General features: G+C 41.2%; 4 protein-coding genes and 1 long non-coding RNA gene across 6 annotated transcripts; 4 read left to right on the forward strand and 1 right to left on the reverse strand.

Moving 5' to 3' along the window:
* The first annotated feature begins 227 nt into the window (after positions 1–227).
* Positions 228–18,009, forward strand: LOC125312769. Its single transcript, XR_007196815.1, has 2 exons — positions 228–263; positions 17,859–18,009. It is a non-coding gene; the product is annotated as an uncharacterized LOC125312769 (long non-coding RNA).
* Positions 1,105–1,727, reverse strand: LOC115735659 (auxin-responsive protein SAUR68-like). The gene has a single exon (XM_030667025.2). It carries the CDS (start codon positions 1,600–1,602, stop codon positions 1,159–1,161), a length of 444 nt encoding a protein of 147 aa, XP_030522885.1. The 5' UTR covers positions 1,603–1,727; the 3' UTR covers positions 1,105–1,158.
* On the forward strand, positions 1,959–3,307 carry LOC115735660 (auxin-responsive protein SAUR67-like). Its single transcript, XM_030667026.2, has one exon. The coding sequence runs from the start codon at positions 2,722–2,724 to the stop codon at positions 3,145–3,147; it is 426 nt and encodes a 141-aa protein (XP_030522886.1). The 5' UTR covers positions 1,959–2,721; the 3' UTR covers positions 3,148–3,307.
* LOC115735657 (alanine--tRNA ligase, chloroplastic/mitochondrial) lies at positions 7,125–14,197 on the forward strand. 2 transcript variants are annotated; one of them, XM_030667022.2, is made up of 13 exons: positions 7,125–7,518; positions 8,436–8,531; positions 8,631–8,839; positions 9,339–9,517; positions 9,609–9,687; positions 10,125–10,259; positions 10,417–10,566; positions 10,683–10,793; positions 10,911–11,828; positions 12,072–12,344; positions 12,816–13,025; positions 13,145–13,302; positions 13,671–14,197. In XM_030667022.2, the coding sequence occupies exons 1-13, from the start codon at positions 7,416–7,418 to the stop codon at positions 13,993–13,995; spliced, it is 2,946 nt and encodes a 981-aa protein (XP_030522882.1). In that variant the 5' UTR covers positions 7,125–7,415; the 3' UTR covers positions 13,996–14,197. The 2 variants fall into 2 exon arrangements, with proteins under 2 accessions (XP_030522882.1, XP_030522883.1); XM_030667023.2 differs by having other exon boundaries at positions 7,500–7,518; positions 8,642–8,839.
* LOC115735658 (expansin-like A2) lies at positions 15,868–17,852 on the forward strand. The gene is made up of 5 exons (XM_030667024.2): positions 15,868–16,266; positions 16,421–16,530; positions 16,725–16,903; positions 17,257–17,389; positions 17,475–17,852. The coding sequence occupies exons 1-5, from the start codon at positions 16,092–16,094 to the stop codon at positions 17,715–17,717; spliced, it is 840 nt and encodes a 279-aa protein (XP_030522884.1). The 5' UTR covers positions 15,868–16,091; the 3' UTR covers positions 17,718–17,852.
* Positions 18,010–20,969: the final 2,960 nt, after the last annotated feature.

Consider the following 20,969-nt stretch of genomic DNA (forward strand, 5'->3'; position numbering starts at 1 on the left):
CCGGCTAATATTGGTTATGTGTATGAGTCCGCGTTCCTTCGGATGTGAGGACGGCTGTATCATGTCGCTTGTACTTGTAGATTGGAGTGTGACAATAAGTGCCTTAACTTCTAATCACAGGGGGGAAACAAGTAAAAAAAGAAGAGAAACACGTGTATTTGCAAATGCATCATGTGCTTTTCTGGTCGAGTTTGCCAATGATTAGGGAGGAAAGTTTCTGGCCTCGTTAGTGAAGAGAAGGACACGTAAACCAATTTAGGCAAGTGCAGGACATGAACTGCTGCTGTTCCAGGAGTAATAGAAGGGCTGCCAAACAAGCAACATACGTGTCTTATCAATTAGCATTGAATATCCCATTTCGCTTTATAATGTGATTTATACCTTATTTATACGCATGCAGTCTCTTTCCACTAATGAACATGGTTAGGTTCTACCCTTTTTCGTTTGTGCCGTCCACCCGCGTTAGTCAAATTCCACACGCCACTCCCAATCCGATTCGCACGTGAGAGGAGTAACTTTCTAAATGATTGGCTTTGTTAATTTGTTAAAGTATGTGGTGTGCAAGATTCAGTTCAGGCCATTGCTGCAGATTTTTCTCACTGGAATGGTTTCTATCCTGTCACTTCCCCCTAGAATGGCAGTGTCATCTGCATTAATTTCCCTGATCAACATGCTACGGTGATGGAAGGAGCAGCACAGATTGGGCTTTACGTTGTGGCTTGTGACAATCAAGCACCCGCGTATAATGAGCGAACATTTCAAGATCCTCAACCAGGACTTCAAGTTGGCGAGTACAACATAACATATAAATTGGTAGTGATTAAGAACCCAAAAGCTTCAAGCGTCCCCTTTGGGTTTGAGATGATCTTGAACTGTTTGCTTAGGATCTATGGCCACTCAAGCTGGCAACCAAGCTGACTATACCAATCCGAAACATTTGAATAGTAACAGTAGGGTTCGATTAGATGCCGTTAAATCAAGCCTGTTTACTCTTTAGTTGCATGGATCCGTAGTGCAGGACATGACGTTCCGAGTCAAAACCAACAATCGCAAAGGGATATGATGGTCTAAGCCAATTGGAAATGAACTAGGACAGGGCATATATTGTTGCAAAACTACTGTCATTAATCTAGTAAGTACTGGTACGTGCTATATCTGTCAGCTACAAACAAGAATTTCTGGGTTTTCTAATGCTCGATTGAAAGCTAAGGATGATGAGCAGCTTTGTCTGGTGAACGACAGAAGCAAAGCATTCTCTTGGTCCTTAGCCAAGCCTCTTCTAATTAATGAAAGTATGTACTCCATAGATAGTGCATCGATCGGAAGCATGATTGGACCATCGCATGGAATCCCAAACTCTTCTTCCGATGCTCTAAAGAGCTCCCTCACTACGTCGTGGCCGAGAAACGAGAGAGGGATCACAAAGCGCCTCTCATCTGTTGTATATAAGACGAAGTGACCCTTTTGAGCAACTGATGATCCATTCGCATGTGCTGAAGCGGACTTGCTGCTCATCCGATGAAACGGAATTCTTTTTCTTCCAACTGCGGCCATCTTGTGCCACTTCCTTGCCATTTGAATCAGCTTCTTTGTGCTTATCATTTTGTTCAACTCCACGAAATTCTCAAACGGAAGAGTGAACTTGCTTTCAGTTGAATTTGAGGGTTATTCCTGGTTGTGCAGAAAGTGTTGGCCTTTCATGAGTTTTATACTGAGAGGGCTAACGAATTATCTCTTTCCAACGTGAAGTCACATGGCAAGCAAACCCATGTGGTCATGTTGAGAAAAACTTCATGGAGGGTCAAGATTTTTGGTTCTGTGGGGCTCATTAGGACAAGATTGCACAACAGAAGAGAGGGATTTTCTTACAATTTTGAAAGTGAATTTAGCTACACAGTAGGGTCCAGAGCACTTGATTAACCACATTCTCTCCATGACTCACAAGATCAACCACAAATTGCTGAAGGTCACGGAAAAGTTGTCCACTATCGGTTCCTGCCGGTTCTCGTATTATCAATACCGACAGACAATTAAACAATTTATGAGAAACTCCTGGTCACATTGGCAAGCAATGCTCCTGGACCCAGAAAATTCAGACATGTCAAGCACATATATAGGTGGTAGTTGGGTCTTCCCACCACCTGTTGGGTTGCGAGAAGATGAATTAAATAGCAGTATGAACTGATGATTTTGCACCAAGAGCTAGGAACAACCATCGGACTCGGCGAGTTTGAGCCACATGCTCTAAGGCATGTCTGGTGCGAGCTTAAGATACCTTGTGTCCAGCAGTGATGTATTGCTCCTGCCCTAAACTTGCCAAGTCCATTCACTCACAAACTTCCAAACTGTCTGCCCAACAAAGAACATATCATGTGAATAAAAGGAATCTGCAGTTCCATTTCATCATTCCTATGCTGGTGCAATACAGGTGCTACGGTCATCTCGAGCAATGGAGCTGTACTTGCTGGGAGACGAACTGACGGCCTAACCGAAACCGACATCGCCCCCACCCCTAACATTCTCTTTCAAGACAAATCACATGGATCTGCACCATCATGAGGTGACTCCCATTAATGCAGTGTCCTCCTGATGCACCACTATTTAACAGACCCCAGTTAGTCCATTATCATCAACTCAATAGCTTTGGCATTTTTCAAAGCCCTCAAGATCAGAAACAAAAATCTTCTATTTCTTCTTCATCCACATCCCAATACAGAGACAATGATCAGCCCGAACTACTTGGTCAAGATTGCAAGAAAATGGCAGAGAGTAGCTGCCATGAGAAGGAAAAGGATCTCATTTCCACAAGTCGATGGAGGCGAGGAAGTGCTAGCTCAAAGAGGACATTTCATCGTCTACTCGATTGACCAAAAGCGATTCATGTTTCCGATTGGGTACTTAGACAACCGCGTTGTTCGAGAGCTGCTCAAGTTATCCGAGGAAGAGTTTGGGCTGCCAAGGAATGGACCCATCACTTTGCCGTGCGACGCCATGTTCATGGACTACATGGTTTCGATGATCCAGCGGCGTGCCGATGTGGAAATCGAGAAGGCTCTCCTTATGTCTATTACAGCCAACACATGCTCACTATCTTACTCTCTCCAGCAGAATCACACTGGACGACAATTGCTAGTGTGCAGTCATTGAAGCTTTGTATTTATGCTTTTGCCTTTCATGTATTGAGGCTTTTAGGATGTACATAATGAGAGAATTGAAGGAAAATTACAGTTCATATATTTTTTAGTTCGTCAGATTCTAATGAAAACAGATCCTTCACTCCTATGATTAGCGTACTTTTCTCTGTTGAGGGGACGCAATTTGACTCCAGTCAACTCCTATGTCAATTTTTTTCTTTTTTTGGGTCGAATTCTCCTATGTCAATTAGACCCACCATTTTGTGAAGGGGAAACTACTCAAAAAAGTCCTAAACCTTTTGACAACTTGCCAATTCAGTATTAAATCTTTCAATTGTGCCAATTTAGTCATAAACTTTTTGACGATTTGCCAATTTAGTCCTAAACCTTTCAATTGTTTCAATTTAATCTTAATCTTTTCAAATTGTGTCGATTTAGTCCTAAGTCTTTTGAAGTTTTGCCATTTTAGTCTTAAGCTTATTATTTGAGTAATTTGTCGGAAGGACAAAATTGGTAATTCGTTAAAAGGTTTAGGTCTAGTTTGGCAAACCATTAAAAAATGAAGGACTAAATTGATATAATTTAGTCTAAAAATGAAGGAGGACTGGGGATCCGTAGATTACTCAATCGTAATAGGGCTGCCACACTGAAGCACTTATGAAATTTGTTCACCGATAAGGAGTCCCTTTGGGTCATATGGATACACTCCATCTTCTTAAAAAACAAGAACTTCCGGGTGGCCTCTAAACCCACCGCCTGCTCATGGGCATGGAGGAAAATTTTGGATCTTCGTGAAGAGTTCCGCCGGCGGTTTGTCCGGAAAATTGGGGATGGTCGAACAACATCCTTTTGGTTTGATAATTGGCACACTAGAGGCCCTCGTTTTAAGCTCTTCACAAACAGGGAGATCTTTTGTTACGGCATCCCAAGGACAGCATCTGTCCGAGACTTCTACTCCTCCGCTTGGCAACCGTCTCAAATGTTGACCACATACACGGATTGGCCAAAACCAGGTATACTCTTGGTGGAAAACAGAGAAGATCGGCTGGTGTGGAGAGGAAATGTGTCGGGCATTTTCACGGTGGCCTTGGCATGGGAGCTCATTAGCCCTAGAGGAAGGGTAGTTTCTTGGCACACCTTCATATGGGATCGATCTTTCGCCCCAAGATACGCTTTTCTCTTATGGATTATCACTCTCAATCACCTGCCAACACAAGTCATGTTACTCAACTACCACAGAATCTCGGAAGGTGTTTGTGCCTTCTGCCAGGTGAGACCGGATTCCATCAATCACTTATTTTTTGGATGCACAATCACCAGCCAGCTAGCCCTTTTATGGGCGTCCAAATGCAACATCAAGCGGCAAAACCGACTATGGCATGACTTCCTTCATTAGGTCGTGCAGAGGTTCGGAACTCGGAATTTCCATCACCGGATTATTCGGTTCTCCCTTGGGGCACTATGCCATATTATTTGGTCGGAAAGAAATGATATTCTGTTCGGACATAAGACCTTTTTCGTCCCAGGAATCACTAAGCATATCACCAAGCTCATGAGGGACAAAGCTTTCACCTTTGGACATGTTGAAGACAGCTCTTCCAATCGGCGGTTGTAGGCTAACCGGGGTATTTCCTCTTCAATCCTCCAACCCGAAAGACTAGTTGAGGTTGGTCCCTCTCTTTGTTAGTGGCTACTACGATGGGGTACTTGTGTTATTTTTCTCCTTTATTGCTTGGTTGTATATAGTGCCGGTTGCTTAGTAGTTGTTTTACCTTTAGTGGTCTTTTGCTTGGCCGTACACCTTTGCACCCGTGGTGACATACCTATGTAACCTTGAGTACGAGGTTTTTGTGTTCGGCCTACCATCTTTTATAAGTATCGCTTTTAGAAAGTTAATACACGACTCACTTTACCCAAAAAAAAATATTTGATATAATTTAAAGGTATAGGACTTAATTGGCATGTTGTCAAAATGTTTAGCATTGAATTGGCACAAGTACAATATGTTTAGAATTTTTTGAATATTTTGTGCTTTTGTGATGCCATGTTTCTACTTTGAGTCACAAACTTGAACATGACCAAAATCTAAAGTAGTCTCAAGTCGCTTTCGAAAAAAATTACTAAAGAAGTCTTAAACTTATTTATGTTGGCTAATTCGGTGCTAAATTTTTTAATTTGACAAGTTTTAAAGCTTTAGATAATTTGCCAATATGGCCTTTGCAACTAAGTTTGGTAAGAAATCGCTAATGTAGATGCCGGCTGTCCTACGTGTCATGGTGGCAACCGGTGCTGATATGGATTTTACAATTTTTTTTTTAATTTTTTAAACTTCTTATCTTAACTTTTGATTTTCTTTTTCTTTTCTTTTTTTTCAGTATGGGCCGGCGACCGTTGCGGCCCTCGCCGATAAATGTGAGGGCTTGCCGCCCTCGTCAACCACAGCTAAGGCCGTGAACTAGTTGAGGGAAAATAAAAGAAAGGAAAAAAAAGGGAAAAAATTCAGAAAAAAGGGATAAGTGTACTAGAAGTTTTAAAACTTATCATGTAAAGTGCAAATAAGTCTTAAAACTTTCAAAAAGTTCAATCAAGTCCTAAAACTTGTCACGAAAGTGCATTCGAGTATTAAAACTTTCAAAAAGTGCAATGAAGTCCTAAAACTAGTCATGAAAGTGCAATCAAGTCCTAAAATTTTCAAAAAATGCAACCAATGGAAGGACTTGATTAAACTAATATGACAAGTTTTAGGACTTGATTGCACTTTTTGAAAGTTATAGGACTCGAATACCCTTTCGTGACAAGTTTTAGAACTTTCAATGCACTTTTCCTTTAAGAAAAATGTAAATAGAGAGAAGGGGTATGCAAATAGAGTAGGAACAGAATTTTTGGGTGTACACGCCGGTAAAATAGGTATTTTTAGATTGGGAAGATAAAAAATACAGGTTTTGAAATGAGATGAGAATACACCTATCTTTATTATGATAATTCATCTTATTATTTGGAGTTTGTTTTGTTTTGAAATTGTAACAGGCTAACAATTGGACTGCGATGTTTCACTCTAATTTTTTTCAAAAATGACTGAAGCATTATTTTAACAAAAAAAAAAATCGAAACGAGAATATTTCATATGAAAAGAGTAATCATCTACTTCGTCCATTTTATTGTTCTCTTTTTTTCTTTCGCTTCGTGCAAGCGTAGCATGCGTGTATTTCAATTTTATATCGAATAAATGACGAAATGTCCGAGAATTTACACATAAAAAGGTAAAATATATATATACATATATATATGTTGCACTTTTTGAAAATTATAGGACTCGATTGCACTTTCTTGACAAGTTTTAGAACTTCCAATGCACTTTTCCCTTAAGAAAAATGTAAATAGAGAGAAGGGGTATGCAAATAGAGTAGGAACAGAGTTTTTGGGTGTACATGCCGGTAAAATAGGTATTTCTAGGTTGGGAAGATAAAAAATATAGGTTTTGAAATGAGACGAGAATACACCTATCTTTATTATGATAATTCATCTTATTATTTGGAGTTTGTTTTGTTTTGAAATTGTAACAGACTAACAATTGATCTGCGATGTTTCACTCTATTTTTTTTTTTAAAATGACTGAAACGTTATTTTGAAAAAAAAAATCGAAACGAGAATATTTCATATGAAAAGAATAATCATCTATTTCGTCCATTTTATTTTTCTCTTTTTTTTTTGGCTTCGCGCAAGCGTAGCGTGCGTATATTTCAATTTTATATCAAATAAATGATGAGATGTCCGAGAATTCACACATAAAAGGTAAAAAAAATATAATCGAAGAAGTTCATAACAAATAGAATGCGTGCAACATAATCTTGCGAATTCCGACAAAAAAAAAACATAATCTTGCGAATTATTTCTCATGAAAAAGTTTTTTTGATGGAAAAATTATCTGGCGGAAAACCGCTTTAAGTCGAAAAGAATAAATAGTTCTTCAAAGACAATGAATGGAGGGATGGGACATGGGAGTCCCCTTCCCCTTTGGTCTCTTTGCCTCTGTGGCTCGCTTGTGCCCACAATTCTTGGGGGTCGTGGCCATGGACTCGTTTCTGCAGTAAACATCTCAGCGGGCATCCACCTCAGAATAGGCTTATCTCCTTCTGTCCACTCTTCTCTTTCGACTCCCGACGGATCAAAAAGCTATATTTTTTTTTTCTTTCCTTTTTGTCCCTGTGAATACTTTGAATTAGCCTGAAGCAGCATATGAGTACACTGTGACTGAGTGAGCGAGTGACAAGGAGAGAGGCCATGCAAGGGCTGAAGCTGCCTTCATCTGTGCACAGCACGTCAAGCTTGTTCCCCAAATTCGCCTTCCCCATCCGACCCACTGCTCATGCGGTCCATTCGGCTGGTATGTCTCTTGCTTTCGGAGCTCATCCCCTGCTTTTACTTCTCTTTTGAACTTGCTACGATTCAATTAGTAGTTCACTTGACGGAAAAGGGGGTGATACGGAAGCAAAACAATTGTGGGTGATTAAAGAAGCAGCGAAATTTCCATGAGCGAAGAGTTCCCGATAAGCCCTTCAGTTTTTATCGGTTTGTTTTGCATGGAAGTTGTTTGCTCTTTGGCCTTGTATCATTCTCAGTATCAACGACATGTACCCATATACCGCGTAGTTCCCTATGAGCTTAATCGAGTTACTGATTACTTCAAAAGCTTGAGCTTAAGCTCGTCGAAGAGGACATGTTATACTTCTCATTAGTCATGTTATGAAGTGGACTTCAGTAGTGGTGTAAAAATGTCCTGCCTAGCTTTTGTTTTGATACTGCTATTATAATTGCACGTTCATTGGTGGCCCGTATATTGAACTGTTTAATTGCTAATGGCTCCCAAAGAGAGAATGTGCATCGCAAATCCGGAAATATTATTATTTTGAGAGCTGGGAACTAGCTTGAGTTGTGGTCTGTGGATATAATGGGCTCATCTGACAATGCAAGTGTTTTCTCTAGTAAAAGAGGCTGGAATTGGGAAGTAAGGCAGAACCTGAGGCCTTTCTTTCTCTATCACTCTTTATGAAAAGGCTAAGTAGCAGCAGTGGTTGTTGATATTGATGATGAAGATGATGGAATTGGAAGCGAGGCAGAACCTGAGGCCTTTTTCTTTAGTCTTTTTTTTTTTTTCCATTGCTTCGGCAATGTAATTTTAGCCATTGTTTCTGCTTATGAAGCTTCATTGTTGGGATTTTATGAACTATTCTATGTGTTGTACACTGCTGTGACTTACTATATTGCGCAACACCTGGTAATTTGAAGCTGTTTATTGTGCAGGCCTCATCAGAAGATCTCTTGCCATTTCACCTTGTATAATATCCTGTAAATACTTTGATCTAAAGGGAGCGCACGATTCACATATTAAAGGAAAAGGTGCTAGATTGTATACCTCTTTTTTCCGGAACTTCACTAGTGACTTTGTCTATTGTTCTCCATCTACCATATTCCACCTATTGATCATGCCTCTTTCAGCATCTGTGCAGCCCATAACGGAGGAATTAATACCGGAGAAACCCAATGATCTTTCAGTCAGTGGGGATTCTATACGCCGTCGATTTCTTGATTTTTATGCTTCACGTGGTCACAAAGTACTTCCAAGTGCGTCTCTGGTGCCAGATGATCCCACAGTGCTATTGACTATTGCCGGAATGCTTCAATTTAAGCCTATATTCCTTGGAAAGGCACGTTAGGCATATCTACTTGAACAATTTCAAAATGTGCTTGAACCATTTGAATCAACAATTTCGTATCTTTTCCTACAGTGAAGATGTTATAGCATAATTAGTTTTACTTGAGTGACATGCTATATCGTATTAAAGGTTTATTTGGGAAACAACTGGCATAACCTGCTTTTTTATCAGCTATAACATTTATAGATGGATGGCTTTTTGTTTAGGAAATTTTGACCTACCTTTGCAAAGATCCCTACTTATTACTACATCTCCAACATACTTAAATCTCATGGTACTTGAAGGGGTAATGACACTTGATAGATAATGAGAAGCGGAAGAATACAGTTATTGTACCACAGATCTAGAGCATGTATATATGTGTGTATCAATTTTCTGGTAGTTATCCTTGAATTTAAAGTTTCACATTTTTCATTCGAAGCAAATCTAAATCTAGTTCCCTGAAGTTCGATATAATTTTTATACGTAGAACTGTGGGTATTGTGCGTAGGTTCCCAGACAAGTGCCATGTGCTGCAACTGCTCAAAGGTGCATACGCACAAATGATGTGGAAAATGTGGGCAGAACAACTAGGCATCATACATTCTTTGAGATGCTTGGAAACTTCAGTTTCGGTGATTACTTTAAGAAGGAAGCGATTAAGTGGGCATGGGAGCTTTCCACAGCAGAGTATGGATGAACTTTTACATGGCTACTGGCCTCTTAAGCTTATATGAATGTACCCATTGAATGCTGATCTGTGGCTTGGTTCCCCCCGCAGATTAGGATTGCCAGCTGAGAGGTTGTGGATCAGTGTTTTTGAAGACGATGATGAAGCTTTTGAGATATGGCATCAAGAAGTAGGTTTTTGTGAAATTTTTGATTATAGCACCTGCAAAACCATTCTTTCCGTTCAATGCTATTCTCTCCCTTCAACTCTATCTATGCAGAACTATTTCTTTCGAAATTCATTTGACATACTTGTCATGAATGCTTACTTTTTGTCTGGTTCTTCTCATTCATTTCTGTCGCTATTTATTTCAGTTGATACAATCACAGAGATGATGAATGTATCATATATATTATTTTATTCATTCTCCAGATATGATGCTTGAAGCATTACTGCTTCTTCTAACTGTGCTGTGGCAGCAACTTTGATGTTGAAAAACACATGAGATATGCTTTCCATAAGGAGTAGCAATTGAACTAAATCACACCAGCATCTCTGCTAGAAATGCATAAGAAATGGTGATAACACTATTGTGATGTTTACTTATCATTATTGAGACTGCCCCAGGTAGGAGTTCCTGCTGATCGTATAAAGAGAATGGGCGAAGACGACAACTTTTGGACCAGTGGAGTAACTGGCCCCTGTGGTCCTTGCTCTGAGATTTACTATGATTTCCATCCTGAGAGGGGAACTTTTGATGCGGTACTATTCCTGAAATAACTGGTTCTCTCGAATGTCGAGGATTTACAAACACATTTGTGTGATCCATGTGATAGATTGCTTTTAAAGAACATTACTATTGCTGTCATGTTTTCCCTGCTTTAAAATTTTTTTAATGTCTTTTGATTTTCATTTGCAGGATCTTGGAGATGATAGTCGGTTTATAGAATTCTATAACTTGGTATTCATGCAATACAACAAAAAAGATGACGGGTCACTTGAACCGTTAAAGCAGAAGAACATAGATACTGGAATGGGACTGGAGCGGGTTGCTCGCATTCTTCAGATGGTAAATACCACAGGCAACACCACTGATAAATATCCAATTGACCTCACTTAATTAACATGTAAATTACTACATTTGGTCCAAATATTTTCTAATTGTAGCGCAAACTGTTCTTCCAGGTTCCCAGCAATTATGAGACAGACTTGATTTATCCTATAATTGAGAAGGCATCAGAATTGGCTAATATTCCATATGGCCTTGCAGATGATTCAACAAAATTGAAGCTCAAAGTTTGTATCAGTAGTAATTTTTAAGTGCCATTCAGTCTTTTGGATTAATTTACAGGATGTTGATCGTCTTTTTCTTCAGGGAGTGCTGATATCTTCACACACGTGTTTATTTTGCAGATTATAGGGGACCATATGCGGGCAATTGTATATCTCATCTCGGATGGAGTGAACCCGTCGAACATAGGAAGAGGATATGTAGTTAGGCGTCTTATTCGGAGGGTTGTACGTACTGGCAGGTTACTAGGAATAAGGGGTGATGGCAGAGAAAATCTTGAAGGAGCATTTTTGCCAGCTATAGCAGAAAAAGTTATAGATTTAGGTACTCACATTGATTCAGACGTGAAGGCTAGAGCACCCCGCATACTCGAGGAGATAAAAAGGGAAGAATATCGGTTTGTCCAGACTTTGGAGAGAGGAGAAGAGTTACTGGAACTTATGATAGCTGATGCATTATCAAGTGCTCGTGAAAAGGGTACAGTACCATGCTTGGCAGGCAAAGATGCATTTCTATTGTATGACACGTATGGGTTTCCAGTAGAAATAACAGTTGAAGTTGCTGAAGAGCTTGGTGTTACGGTTGATATGAATGCTTTTGATAATGAAATGGAGAAGCAAAGGCGTCGATCGCAAGCTGCACACCATGCCGTTAAACTTGAAGTTGGAGATGATGCTGACCTCACAGCTAATGTTCCTGATACTGAATTTTTAGGATATGATACACTTTCTGCTAGAGCTGTAATTAAAGGCCTTTTGGTGAATGGAAAATCAGTCATTCAGGTTCCTGAGGGAAGTGAAGTAGAAGTCTTGCTAGATAAGACTCCATTCTATGCAGAATCTGGTGGTCAAATTGCAGATCACGGTCTAATGTGTGTTTCTGATGGTGAGAATCAACAGAGAACTGTGGTGGAGATCAGAGATGTTCAAAAATCTATGGGTAACTTATTTGTTCATAAAGGCACTATAAAGGAGGGAGTTTTAGAAGTTGGCAAAGAGGTGGAAGCTGAAGTGGATCCAAAACTGAGGCAGTGGGCTAAGGTACTTCTCGATTGTGTGCAATTATGCCTGCCTGTAAGGAGTTCTGAACTATTAAGATGGCTGGATTTGAATCTTTGGTCCTTCTTAATCTTGATTTTCCATAAAATACGCACAAAGTCGATGCTATGCCTTATATCTACTGAACAGCCCTCTTTTGGATGATGGAGATGTCCTATTATTTGCCATGAATTCTTTACTAGGAAATCTTCCAGCTTCTAATTTAAACTGCTTAGTCTTTGGCAGGTTCATCATACTGCTACTCATCTACTACAGTCTGCACTCAAAAAGGTGATAGGCCAGGAAACATCACAAGCTGGGTCTTTGGTGGCCTTTGATCGTTTGAGGTTTGATTTTAACTTCCATCGGCCACTGCTTGACGATGAGATCCTGGAGATCGAAAGACTGATAAATGGTTGGATTGGAGATGCTGCGGTTCTCCAAACTAAAGTTATGCCTCTTACAGAAGCAAAAGAGGCCGGCGCTATTGCGATGTTTGGAGAGAAGTATGGTGAAGAGGTGTGAAAGTCTTCTGTACTGCTTTTGGAGACTGCAATACATTTGCTTCTCTTTGAGGCATGTTGTCTGATGTATGTTTCTGTTAAAAGATGGTTTTACATAACTTTTGGTGAGCAAATGAGGTGCTTCATTGCTGCGACTACCTTTATGGTCTCTGGAGTTGATTAGATGCAGAACCCAAATCTATCCCCAACTCTACTGAATTCCACTCAGAGTGGAGAGCTTTACCAACTTTTTACATTTTTCGCACTTGATTCTTGGAGATGCTGTGCGAGTTACTACTGCCCTGTCATGCATACTTCCAAGTTTCTGGTGGTGACTAAAAACGAGATGCATATTGAAGTGGGTTCTAACTTGATAAAGTACAAATATTTTTCTTGTCAACATCATTCTTCGCTGTTTTATGAGCCATGATTGTTGAACACACCGCAGGGAACTTAATCGTATTGTTTGTCATCTGATGTGCCATAGGTACGTGTCGTAGAGGTTCCTGGCGTATCTATGGAGCTGTGTGGTGGGACCCATGTCAGCAACACAGCAGAAATACGAGGCTTCAAAATAATCTCCGAGCAGGGTATTGCATCTGGAATCAGGCGAATAGAAGCTGTTGCTGGGGAAGCTTTCATTGAGTATGTCAATTCCAGAGATTACTACATGAAACAGTTGTGCAACAATCTCAAGGTTTGCTTTTCTTTTAGCCAGTTAAAAAAGTCAATCCGTTCTTACTTTTTTCAAAATTATATGACTTCTCCAAAGGCACATAGGGAACAACAAGGCCCAATAACTTTTTTCTCATTAAGGTGAAAGCTGAAGAGGTCACAACCAGGGTAGACAATCTCTTAGAGGAGTTAAGAACGGCGAGAAATGAAGTTTCTTTATTGCGTTCCAAGGCTGCTGTGTATAAAGCGTCGACCATTGCGAGCAAAGCAGTATTAGTGGGCAGTTCGAAAGAAATCAGGTAATCACGTATATCTAGTCCGTTCCTCAAATTTGACATGAAGATTTTTTCCTTAAATATCTCTTCTCAGTGATTAGTCTCTTGAATGTTCTTGCTGCATGAGTTGTTAGTGGCATCTACTCACTAGTGAATGTTTTGTCATTGTGCTTATTGTTCTTTTTAAACTCTTTATACTATGAAACCGATGCTTTTTCATCTGATATGGCTCAACACACATGATTTGGCACAAGACGATTATACGTTCATGTCATCATTAAAGGCACTTTGCATGATTTCTGTGAGGTCTGTGAGCTGGATAGTGCCTCGTCTCATGCACCATACTTTGTGACTGTCATTGTCTTAACATAATGAAACCATCTCCACTTCAGGGTACTAGTGGAGTCTATGGATGACACTGACGCCGATTCACTTAAAAGTGCGGCAGAATATTTGATCGATAGCTTACAAGATCCGGCAGCTGTAGTGCTGGGCTCGAGTCCAAGTGAAGGAAAGGTGAGTTTAGTCGCTGCCTTCACTCCAGGAGTTGTTGAACTGGGAATCCAAGCTGGGAAGTTTATTGGGCCCATAGCTAAATTATGCGGTGGAGGAGGCGGTGGGAGGCCCAACTTCGCTCAGGCCGGAGGCAGAAAGCCCGAAAACTTGTCGAGTGCTCTAGAGAAAGCTCGATCAGAGCTCATGGAGATCCTATGGTAGAAGGGAAGCTGACGCTCCCTCTATGGAATGTGGAATTGCTTAGGTCATCCTCCCATCTCTTATCAGATTCAACTACTTAGCTCTCAAATCTCTCCTGTTGTCCATCGCAGAGTGGTCGGATTTGCCGATCCAGCAGTTGGGTTGGGATGGATTAACAGTTCTCAAATGCATTAAGCATAGTATGAACTCCATTCATTACCAGGCTTACCACACAAAAAAAAAAAAAAAAAAATCCGTTCATTACAAGTAACAAAGAAAAGGAAAAAGTTGTGAGACTCTGGTTTCATACATCAACCAATTACAGAATATAAATTATGGGTTGTGTAAACCAAGCAACATCCCTAATTGCTTACCGCGATCATCGGAGTTTAGTTTAAAATTGCTGGGCATGTCTGTTGTTTGAGTGTCCAGCTTGCAATCCCACTCGATAATTCGTCGTCGTTGTTTTGCCGGAAACAAAATGACTTTCGGACAGTGGGATGCGACTACAATGCCTAGGTGGCAACCATTTACAGAGTAATAATGGGTCCCAACACATCAATCTTTGACTTTGGCGGCTTCTTGGCTTTGACTAATATTCCCACTTCCCAATGCGAACCCGATGTCAAAAGGACCAAGCTGGTCGGCAGACCCAATAGGAATTCTCTCTCTCACGAAATTGAGGTGGACCGTTCTCTCGCGAACAGAATTTTTTTAAGGTCTTATTAGGCATAAAGTCTACTTTGAATTATTTCTTAAAAATTGGATTTGCTTCAAACTCTTATTTAAAATATCACATGAATTCAATACATCGCTTTCAAATTCAGATAAGTAATTAAGTTGGACAACGAGCGGATAAGGTTTTCTAAAAGGGATTCCATTGCATTGTCTCAACCTCCCACCCTATTAAGCAGTATAAAAATGAAATAGGCTCTGATCATTGAGTGCTTTAAAAAAAAAAATTTAAAAAGAGGGAAGGTGAAGTTTCGTAGCGACTAATTAATAGTGGTGGGTGAAAAAAATCTAGGACAAGAAGGTTCCTATTGGCATCCCATTGCCTACCTTTGATAGCTGTCGGATTTTGGCAATATTCTTAAAAACTTTTTTGGCGAGTGGGCAAAGGCATGATGGCAAGCCCTTTTGCTCTCTCTTATCTCCTCACTCGCTGCCCGAAAACAACAATGACTCACACATGACACGGCCACATACATTACTCACTATCTGTCTTTTCTTTTCCCTTCTAATCACACCTAAAATAGAGCTCCAGCCGATGTAAAATGTACGCAAAAAAGGAAGAAAGAAAGGGCGAAAAAAGTGGGAACACGAAAGAGAGAAAAAAAAAAGTAGGGGTCGTTGAAATCACCCTCACATCAATTGCTTGCAAATTGCTTTGAGTAAAGATCGCTTGCACAATTCAAAGGTCTGGATTTAACTGATTCACGGTGCTTTTAAGGTGTTTCATAGATCTCTGGATAGTTGCGTAACGCGTGTCTATTCTTTAATTATGAAAAAAAAAAAAAGGTGTCATTCTTAAGAGAAAATAACCGCAACACTTTTTGGGCACAAAATCTTAGATGCTAATCCACTGAATAGTCAGCATCGCGATCATTTATCCTCTCTCTCTAGAGAAACTTTTGCTCTTTTCCTGGCACGATCCAGCCTTTCCTTCCATGAATTCAGCACATATCTTTCAAAAGACGCGTTTCAGGAACAGAGCAGAAGCTTCGACTCGAAGGCTAGTGCAGAAAGAACTGTCACTCACTAGCAAAGCATCGCTCTCTCTCTCTCTCTCTCTCCAACACAATATCACGGACACTTGCAAAATGTCGGTAAGACGCCATGATTTTTGTTTTAAATTTTCTTAATCTGGAGAAGTTTATTTGACGAGATCGGATGAAAAAGCTTATGAACTTTTTTCTGACGACGCTCTTTGAGAACCGCGTCTGAGTGAATGCCCGCCCGCGTCTTTCCTTATCATGGACGCCACCACACCAAGGAACAAATTTTGTCCGACCCAAGAAAGAATCACTGTCGATCCTAATCCTTTTCGGAAAAAGCTGACCTGTAGTCCACACTCCAAAGCTCTGACCTCTCCCTCACTACTGGCCACTCTATAAATGCCGCATTTCTCCGTCGATCTTCATTCGACACCGACTCGACACCGGCAACAAACCAAGATGGCCTTCTTTGTCTGTTTCGTCCTCTCTCTGATCATCTCATGTGCTACTGCCTGCGATCGCTGCGTCCACCAGTCCAAGGCTGCTTACTTCAACAAGGCCTCTGCACTCTCGTGTGAGCACTCGGTCCTTGATCTTGCTTGTCGTTCCTTTATAGTCAATACCCAGATGGATTTTATGGCGAAAGGTTTAGTTTTGGCTCGGACCCAGATGATGTTTTTGTATGAGTTAAGAGGGATTGATCTGTTCTGGGGTGGAAAATTTTGCAGCTGGAGCATGTGGGTATGGCTCTTTGGCTGTGGGCTTCGACAGTGGCCTTCTCGCAGCAGCCATTCCTTCCCTTTACAAAGATGGGGCTGGCTGTGGTGCTTGCTTTCAGGTGCGTCTCGAAACTTCCACCGTTCCGCCAACCGTCGCCGGTAGACTCGGCCGATCACCGTACGACGCGGATCGATGTGATTGGCCAAACTTTCTAAATTATTAAGCCGTTGGTACAGTGTGTACATGCCTCTTAATGTTGTTAACGACGTCTTTTTGACTGATTTGGGGAAAAAAATATGTATGAATTTGCAGATAAGGTGCAAGAACGCGAATCTGTGTACCAAAGGAGGGACTAGAGTGATCGTGACTGATCTCAACCACAGCAACAAGACAGACTTTGTGCTCAGCAGCCGAGCTTTCACGGCCATGGCTCGCCAGGGGATGAGCCAGGACATCTTGAGACAAGGCATTGTCGACGTTGATTACAAAAGGTGAGCAGATGATGCAATTTGGCAATTATTGGAGACTAGGATAGGAAACAAATGAGCGATCAAATCCGTTTTTGTCTTGTTTTTTTGCGTTTGTTTGCGCCTGTTCACGTGGATTTCTTCTTCTGATGGTTCTGGTGCAACTACTCCCTGGGGCTCTGATGCAGGCGGACACCAATTATTGTAATGGGTCCATGCCACCAACACCAAGCACATTGATTGCTTCGTAACGTTACTCTCTTTTGTAGGTTCAGTCGGACCAGTAGATGTGCTTTTTTATATGATCTCCGCCATTACTTTAATGATATTAAGTTGCGATTTATACGTACAACGCTCACGATAGCTCGGTCACGCAGAGTCCCTTGCGACTACAAGGACCGGAATCTGGCCGTGCGGGTGGAGGAGTCGAGCCGGAAGCCAAATTACCTCGCCGTCAAAGTGCTTTACCAAGGCGGTCAGACCGAAATAGTGGCCATGGACGTAGCACAAGTGAGCCAGACACGTTATCTCATCAACCCCCGAAACAATCTTTCGGCCAATCATGTCGATAACATCTCAATTTCCACATGCACAGGTCGGTTCGTCGAATTGGAACTACATGAGCAGGAACTACGGCGCTGTTTGGGACACGAGCCGCGTCCCCGAAGGGGCACTGCAGTTCCGGCTCGTGGTGACCTCCGGCTACGACGGGAAGTGGATTTGGGCCAAGAGCGTCCTCCCTGCGGATTGGCGAAACGGGCTCATCTACGACTCAGGAGTCCAAATCTCCGATATTGCACAAGAGGGTTGCTCTCCATGCGACGACGGGAGCTGGTGATGAGGATCTTGGACCGACCCTTGATTTTAACTATTGCCAGCACTAACTTCTTCTATGTAGATGAATCGTGGGATAGATAATGTTCTTTATTTTTATTTTTTTGGGTGATCGATGGGATTTCTCCTGCATATAGTGAATAAGGGTAAATGATGGCCCAAGGGTATCTGACTCGGGTGTAACATAGACAGGAGGGAGGGTATTTCCTAGGCACAGTTCCTTCGGATTTCTCTTTGTGACACAAATTGTACTCTGCTGAGGTTTTAATGAGAAGGCTTGGTAATAAGTTTCATATATCCTCTCTCTCTCTCTCTCTCTCTCTCTCTCTCTCTCTCTCTCTCTACAATGCTGGTTGTGTGGGCCTCCATAGAAAAGGGGCTCACGCCATAGGGTGGAAAATGGGCTTGGTCTACCTGATTTTAAGACCATAAAATTCAATAGGCCCGGCCCAAAACCCAATTCCCGCAGGCATTACAAGAAGAGGGCCCAATTCTGTCTCATGCGATGGTGTCCAAGTTTAGCCACAAAAGCTTAAAGATGGCAATTCTCTAAGGCTGTGTTTGATGGGACGGACCTATATGATATTTTCACTCGAGGGTTGGCATGTTATGTGAATATTGCCCCCATGCTCATCTCTCTCTCCTCGGCCGCGATCAACACAATCAATGTGGCAGCTCGAAAGCTGTTGTCGAGCAATTGAGCCCCAACCGCCGACCCCTCACCTCCCTCTCCCTCACTCCACACTTAGATCTAAGCTCGAAAAGTGCGATCCACATCCTTGAGCCCTGATCTTGCACCGCCGACCTTCGACAACCCTAGATCTAGTGTCACCCAAGGTCAGCGATGGCATCTAAGGCAATCATGAGGCAGCAAGGGTCGCATTGTCAAGGATCAAGACAGGATGGAGGCGGCGACCAATTGAGCCCCACAAGTTGGTGACTGGGCGATAATAGGGGATACATCGACAATGGCACGACAAGGAGGGGCAATGTCAATGGTGGCTTGATAGATGGCAGCGAAGAGCGAAACCCATCAAATTTTTATCCTATATTACAAAACCCATCGTTTTTTCTTTTTTTTTTTTTTTTATAATCCTGGTCGACCTTATCCCATCCAGCAGAAAAGTGCTAGATGGCCAAATGCAACCTAAGGATGTTAAAGATCAAAACATTCGGCACCGAGTCAAACAAGGGTATTTTCTTTCGAGGAATGACAATAGTTTGGCTCCTTTCCGGATAGGAGCTCCTTCTCTTTACATTACCATATCTTAGAGATCTATCAATCACCTTACTTACAAGCACTTTCTAATTTCATTCATCTGAATAAGGATGGTACCCCATATTTCACAACCGGAAGTAAGGAGATTTGTTCGACTTGCTCGTTGTGCGCATGTTCAAAACGAGGCAGTAGCTCCTCTGTCCTTTGGTCCCAATTGGAGTATTCTTCACGATCCCTCAAGTTCATCCAAAATGTTATTGTCGCTCATCTAGGCCCACACTCCAACCTCACTAATTGATAGGTTGAGAAAATATATATTTTATTCACGTCAATGGTGCCAACTTTTAGGAACTTTGGAGTCGTCATGCTTTTTAAAAGGGTTTCCTCATTTTTTTTTGTTCTCTATGGTTCCGAAAGAGGATTCTGTTTAGATTAGGCATCTAAACGTTCTTTTATCGATTAATCGGGTTTTGAAGCTTTAATAGTTCACATTTGACATGGTTCAGCGGCAGCGAACCACCGTTCACGGAGCAACTTTCTCATTGGTGATGCGAACAAAATTAGCATCGAGAAATTCCCTAATTAAATAAATAAATGGGCCGAAAGTTCACGCCAAATGTGCACGAATCAATAACTCAGTACTTTCAATATGACATTATATGTGACGTGTGCGAAATACCGTGAATGAGAGCGTCCATGCCGCTCCTCTCGCCTCTCGGCTCTTATAGTCTCGTGGATTACGCACGCATAGCTATATCAAAACTTACGAAAACCGTAGCTACTAAATAGAGAAATACTTAGAGCCTCCACAAACCGTTCAATTGTGGTCCCTTCAATTGAACTCACTCATTTTTTTTTCCTCCTTCCCAAAAGGGCAAATGCGAGTGAATTTAATGCAATTGACTCCATCTAAGAGAAGATTTGGAAGTTAGTCGCATGGATAACTTTCTTTGTAGATAGACTCCAAAGTTTCGGGTCCATTTCCATGTGAAAATGGCTTTGGTGGTGAAAGCCCAAAGGCTTGGCCATAGTCAAGTGTTGGGGACAGCTCCATTAACGCCTCAATTTTAGCAAATTTTTTTGGAACGACGTCGCCTTTTTTCTTCTTTCTTCTTTTGTCTAGTTGTCATCCCCATTACTTTCAATTTTTCTAATAAATTCCTGCCAAATATATATATATATATATATATATATATATATATATTTATCTAATCAAGTTTTTCCGACACAAAATCCGACTAACTTTAGCTTACATGGCCGTTAGAGGACTCCGGAGCTTGACCCGGAATAATTATTGCGTATGTAGATATAGACATCATAAATAATGAACCGGTGGGAGTTGTAAAAATAAATTGAAAGAAGTCAATCCATTCACCATCCATGACTTAGTATTTAATCCATGTCACACTCCAGCACATCCACGTTAGCTTAATTTGATCAGATTTTATGTTCGAGTGGCTTGATTAGACGTATATTTTTTTTTCCAATAGACTGACTTGATTAGAAAATAGTAAGATCACAGAAACGATCATAAAAAGCATACAGAATACAGACATTTTAAGGATATTTGTGCTAATTCGAGTGTTCTTTTTTGTTGTAACTTTTCAAAAGTGAAGATACTTGCTTAATTTCTCAGAAAAAGCAAAACGCATTCCTGGGTACCTCAGGGGGTCCTCCTACCGATCTTGCTCCGAGAGAGATCCGATATCTTTGGAGAAAGACCACGACGTCGTTCGGCTAGGAACCGGTTCGATCTTCCAGCAACTATGATGAAGGTTCTCGAGCAATTTCTCTAGGGGGTATACGCAATTACGCATGGTTGTACACAACAAACAAAGCTTTGAACTTTTCCGGGTTTCTCCTTGGCTACACTTGATTGGCAATGATTGCTCTTTTCTGGCTAAGTTCCAGGCTAGAAGCATTACGGGGATGTTTCCTGCAAGCGACCGGAATTTGCAAATCAAGAAACAACGACTGTTGAATTCCTCGAACTGTCTGAAAGATAATATAAACTAGAAGCTTAGGAGCTATCCCACA

This window comes from Rhodamnia argentea, chromosome 11 (genome assembly GCF_020921035.1).
Source record: "Rhodamnia argentea isolate NSW1041297 chromosome 11, ASM2092103v1, whole genome shotgun sequence".
In the NCBI taxonomy this organism is placed as follows: domain Eukaryota; kingdom Viridiplantae; phylum Streptophyta; class Magnoliopsida; order Myrtales; family Myrtaceae; genus Rhodamnia; species Rhodamnia argentea.

Bases quoted from the DNA above. Each gene is read 5' to 3' on its own strand.
- LOC115735659 (XM_030667025.2), bottom strand. From the start codon at position 1,602: ATGATAAGCACAAAGAAGCTGATTCAAATGGCAAGGAAGTGGCACAAG.
- LOC115735660 (XM_030667026.2), top strand. From the start codon at position 2,722: ATGATCAGCCCGAACTACTTGGTCAAGATTGCAAGAAAATGGCAGAGA.
- LOC115735657 (XM_030667022.2), top strand. From the start codon at position 7,416: ATGCAAGGGCTGAAGCTGCCTTCATCTGTGCACAGCACGTCAAGCTTG. The intron at 8,840-9,338 runs GCACGTTAGGCA...TATTGTGCGTAG, and splicing joins AGCCTATATTCCTTGGAAAG to GTTCCCAGACAAGTGCCATG. The intron at 10,794-10,910 runs GTTTGTATCAGT...TTTATTTTGCAG, and splicing joins CAACAAAATTGAAGCTCAAA to ATTATAGGGGACCATATGCG.
- LOC115735658 (XM_030667024.2), top strand. From the start codon at position 16,092: ATGCCGCATTTCTCCGTCGATCTTCATTCGACACCGACTCGACACCGG. The intron at 16,267-16,420 runs GTGAGCACTCGG...AAAATTTTGCAG, and splicing joins CAAGGCCTCTGCACTCTCGT to CTGGAGCATGTGGGTATGGC. The intron at 16,531-16,724 runs GTGCGTCTCGAA...ATGAATTTGCAG, and splicing joins GCTGTGGTGCTTGCTTTCAG to ATAAGGTGCAAGAACGCGAA.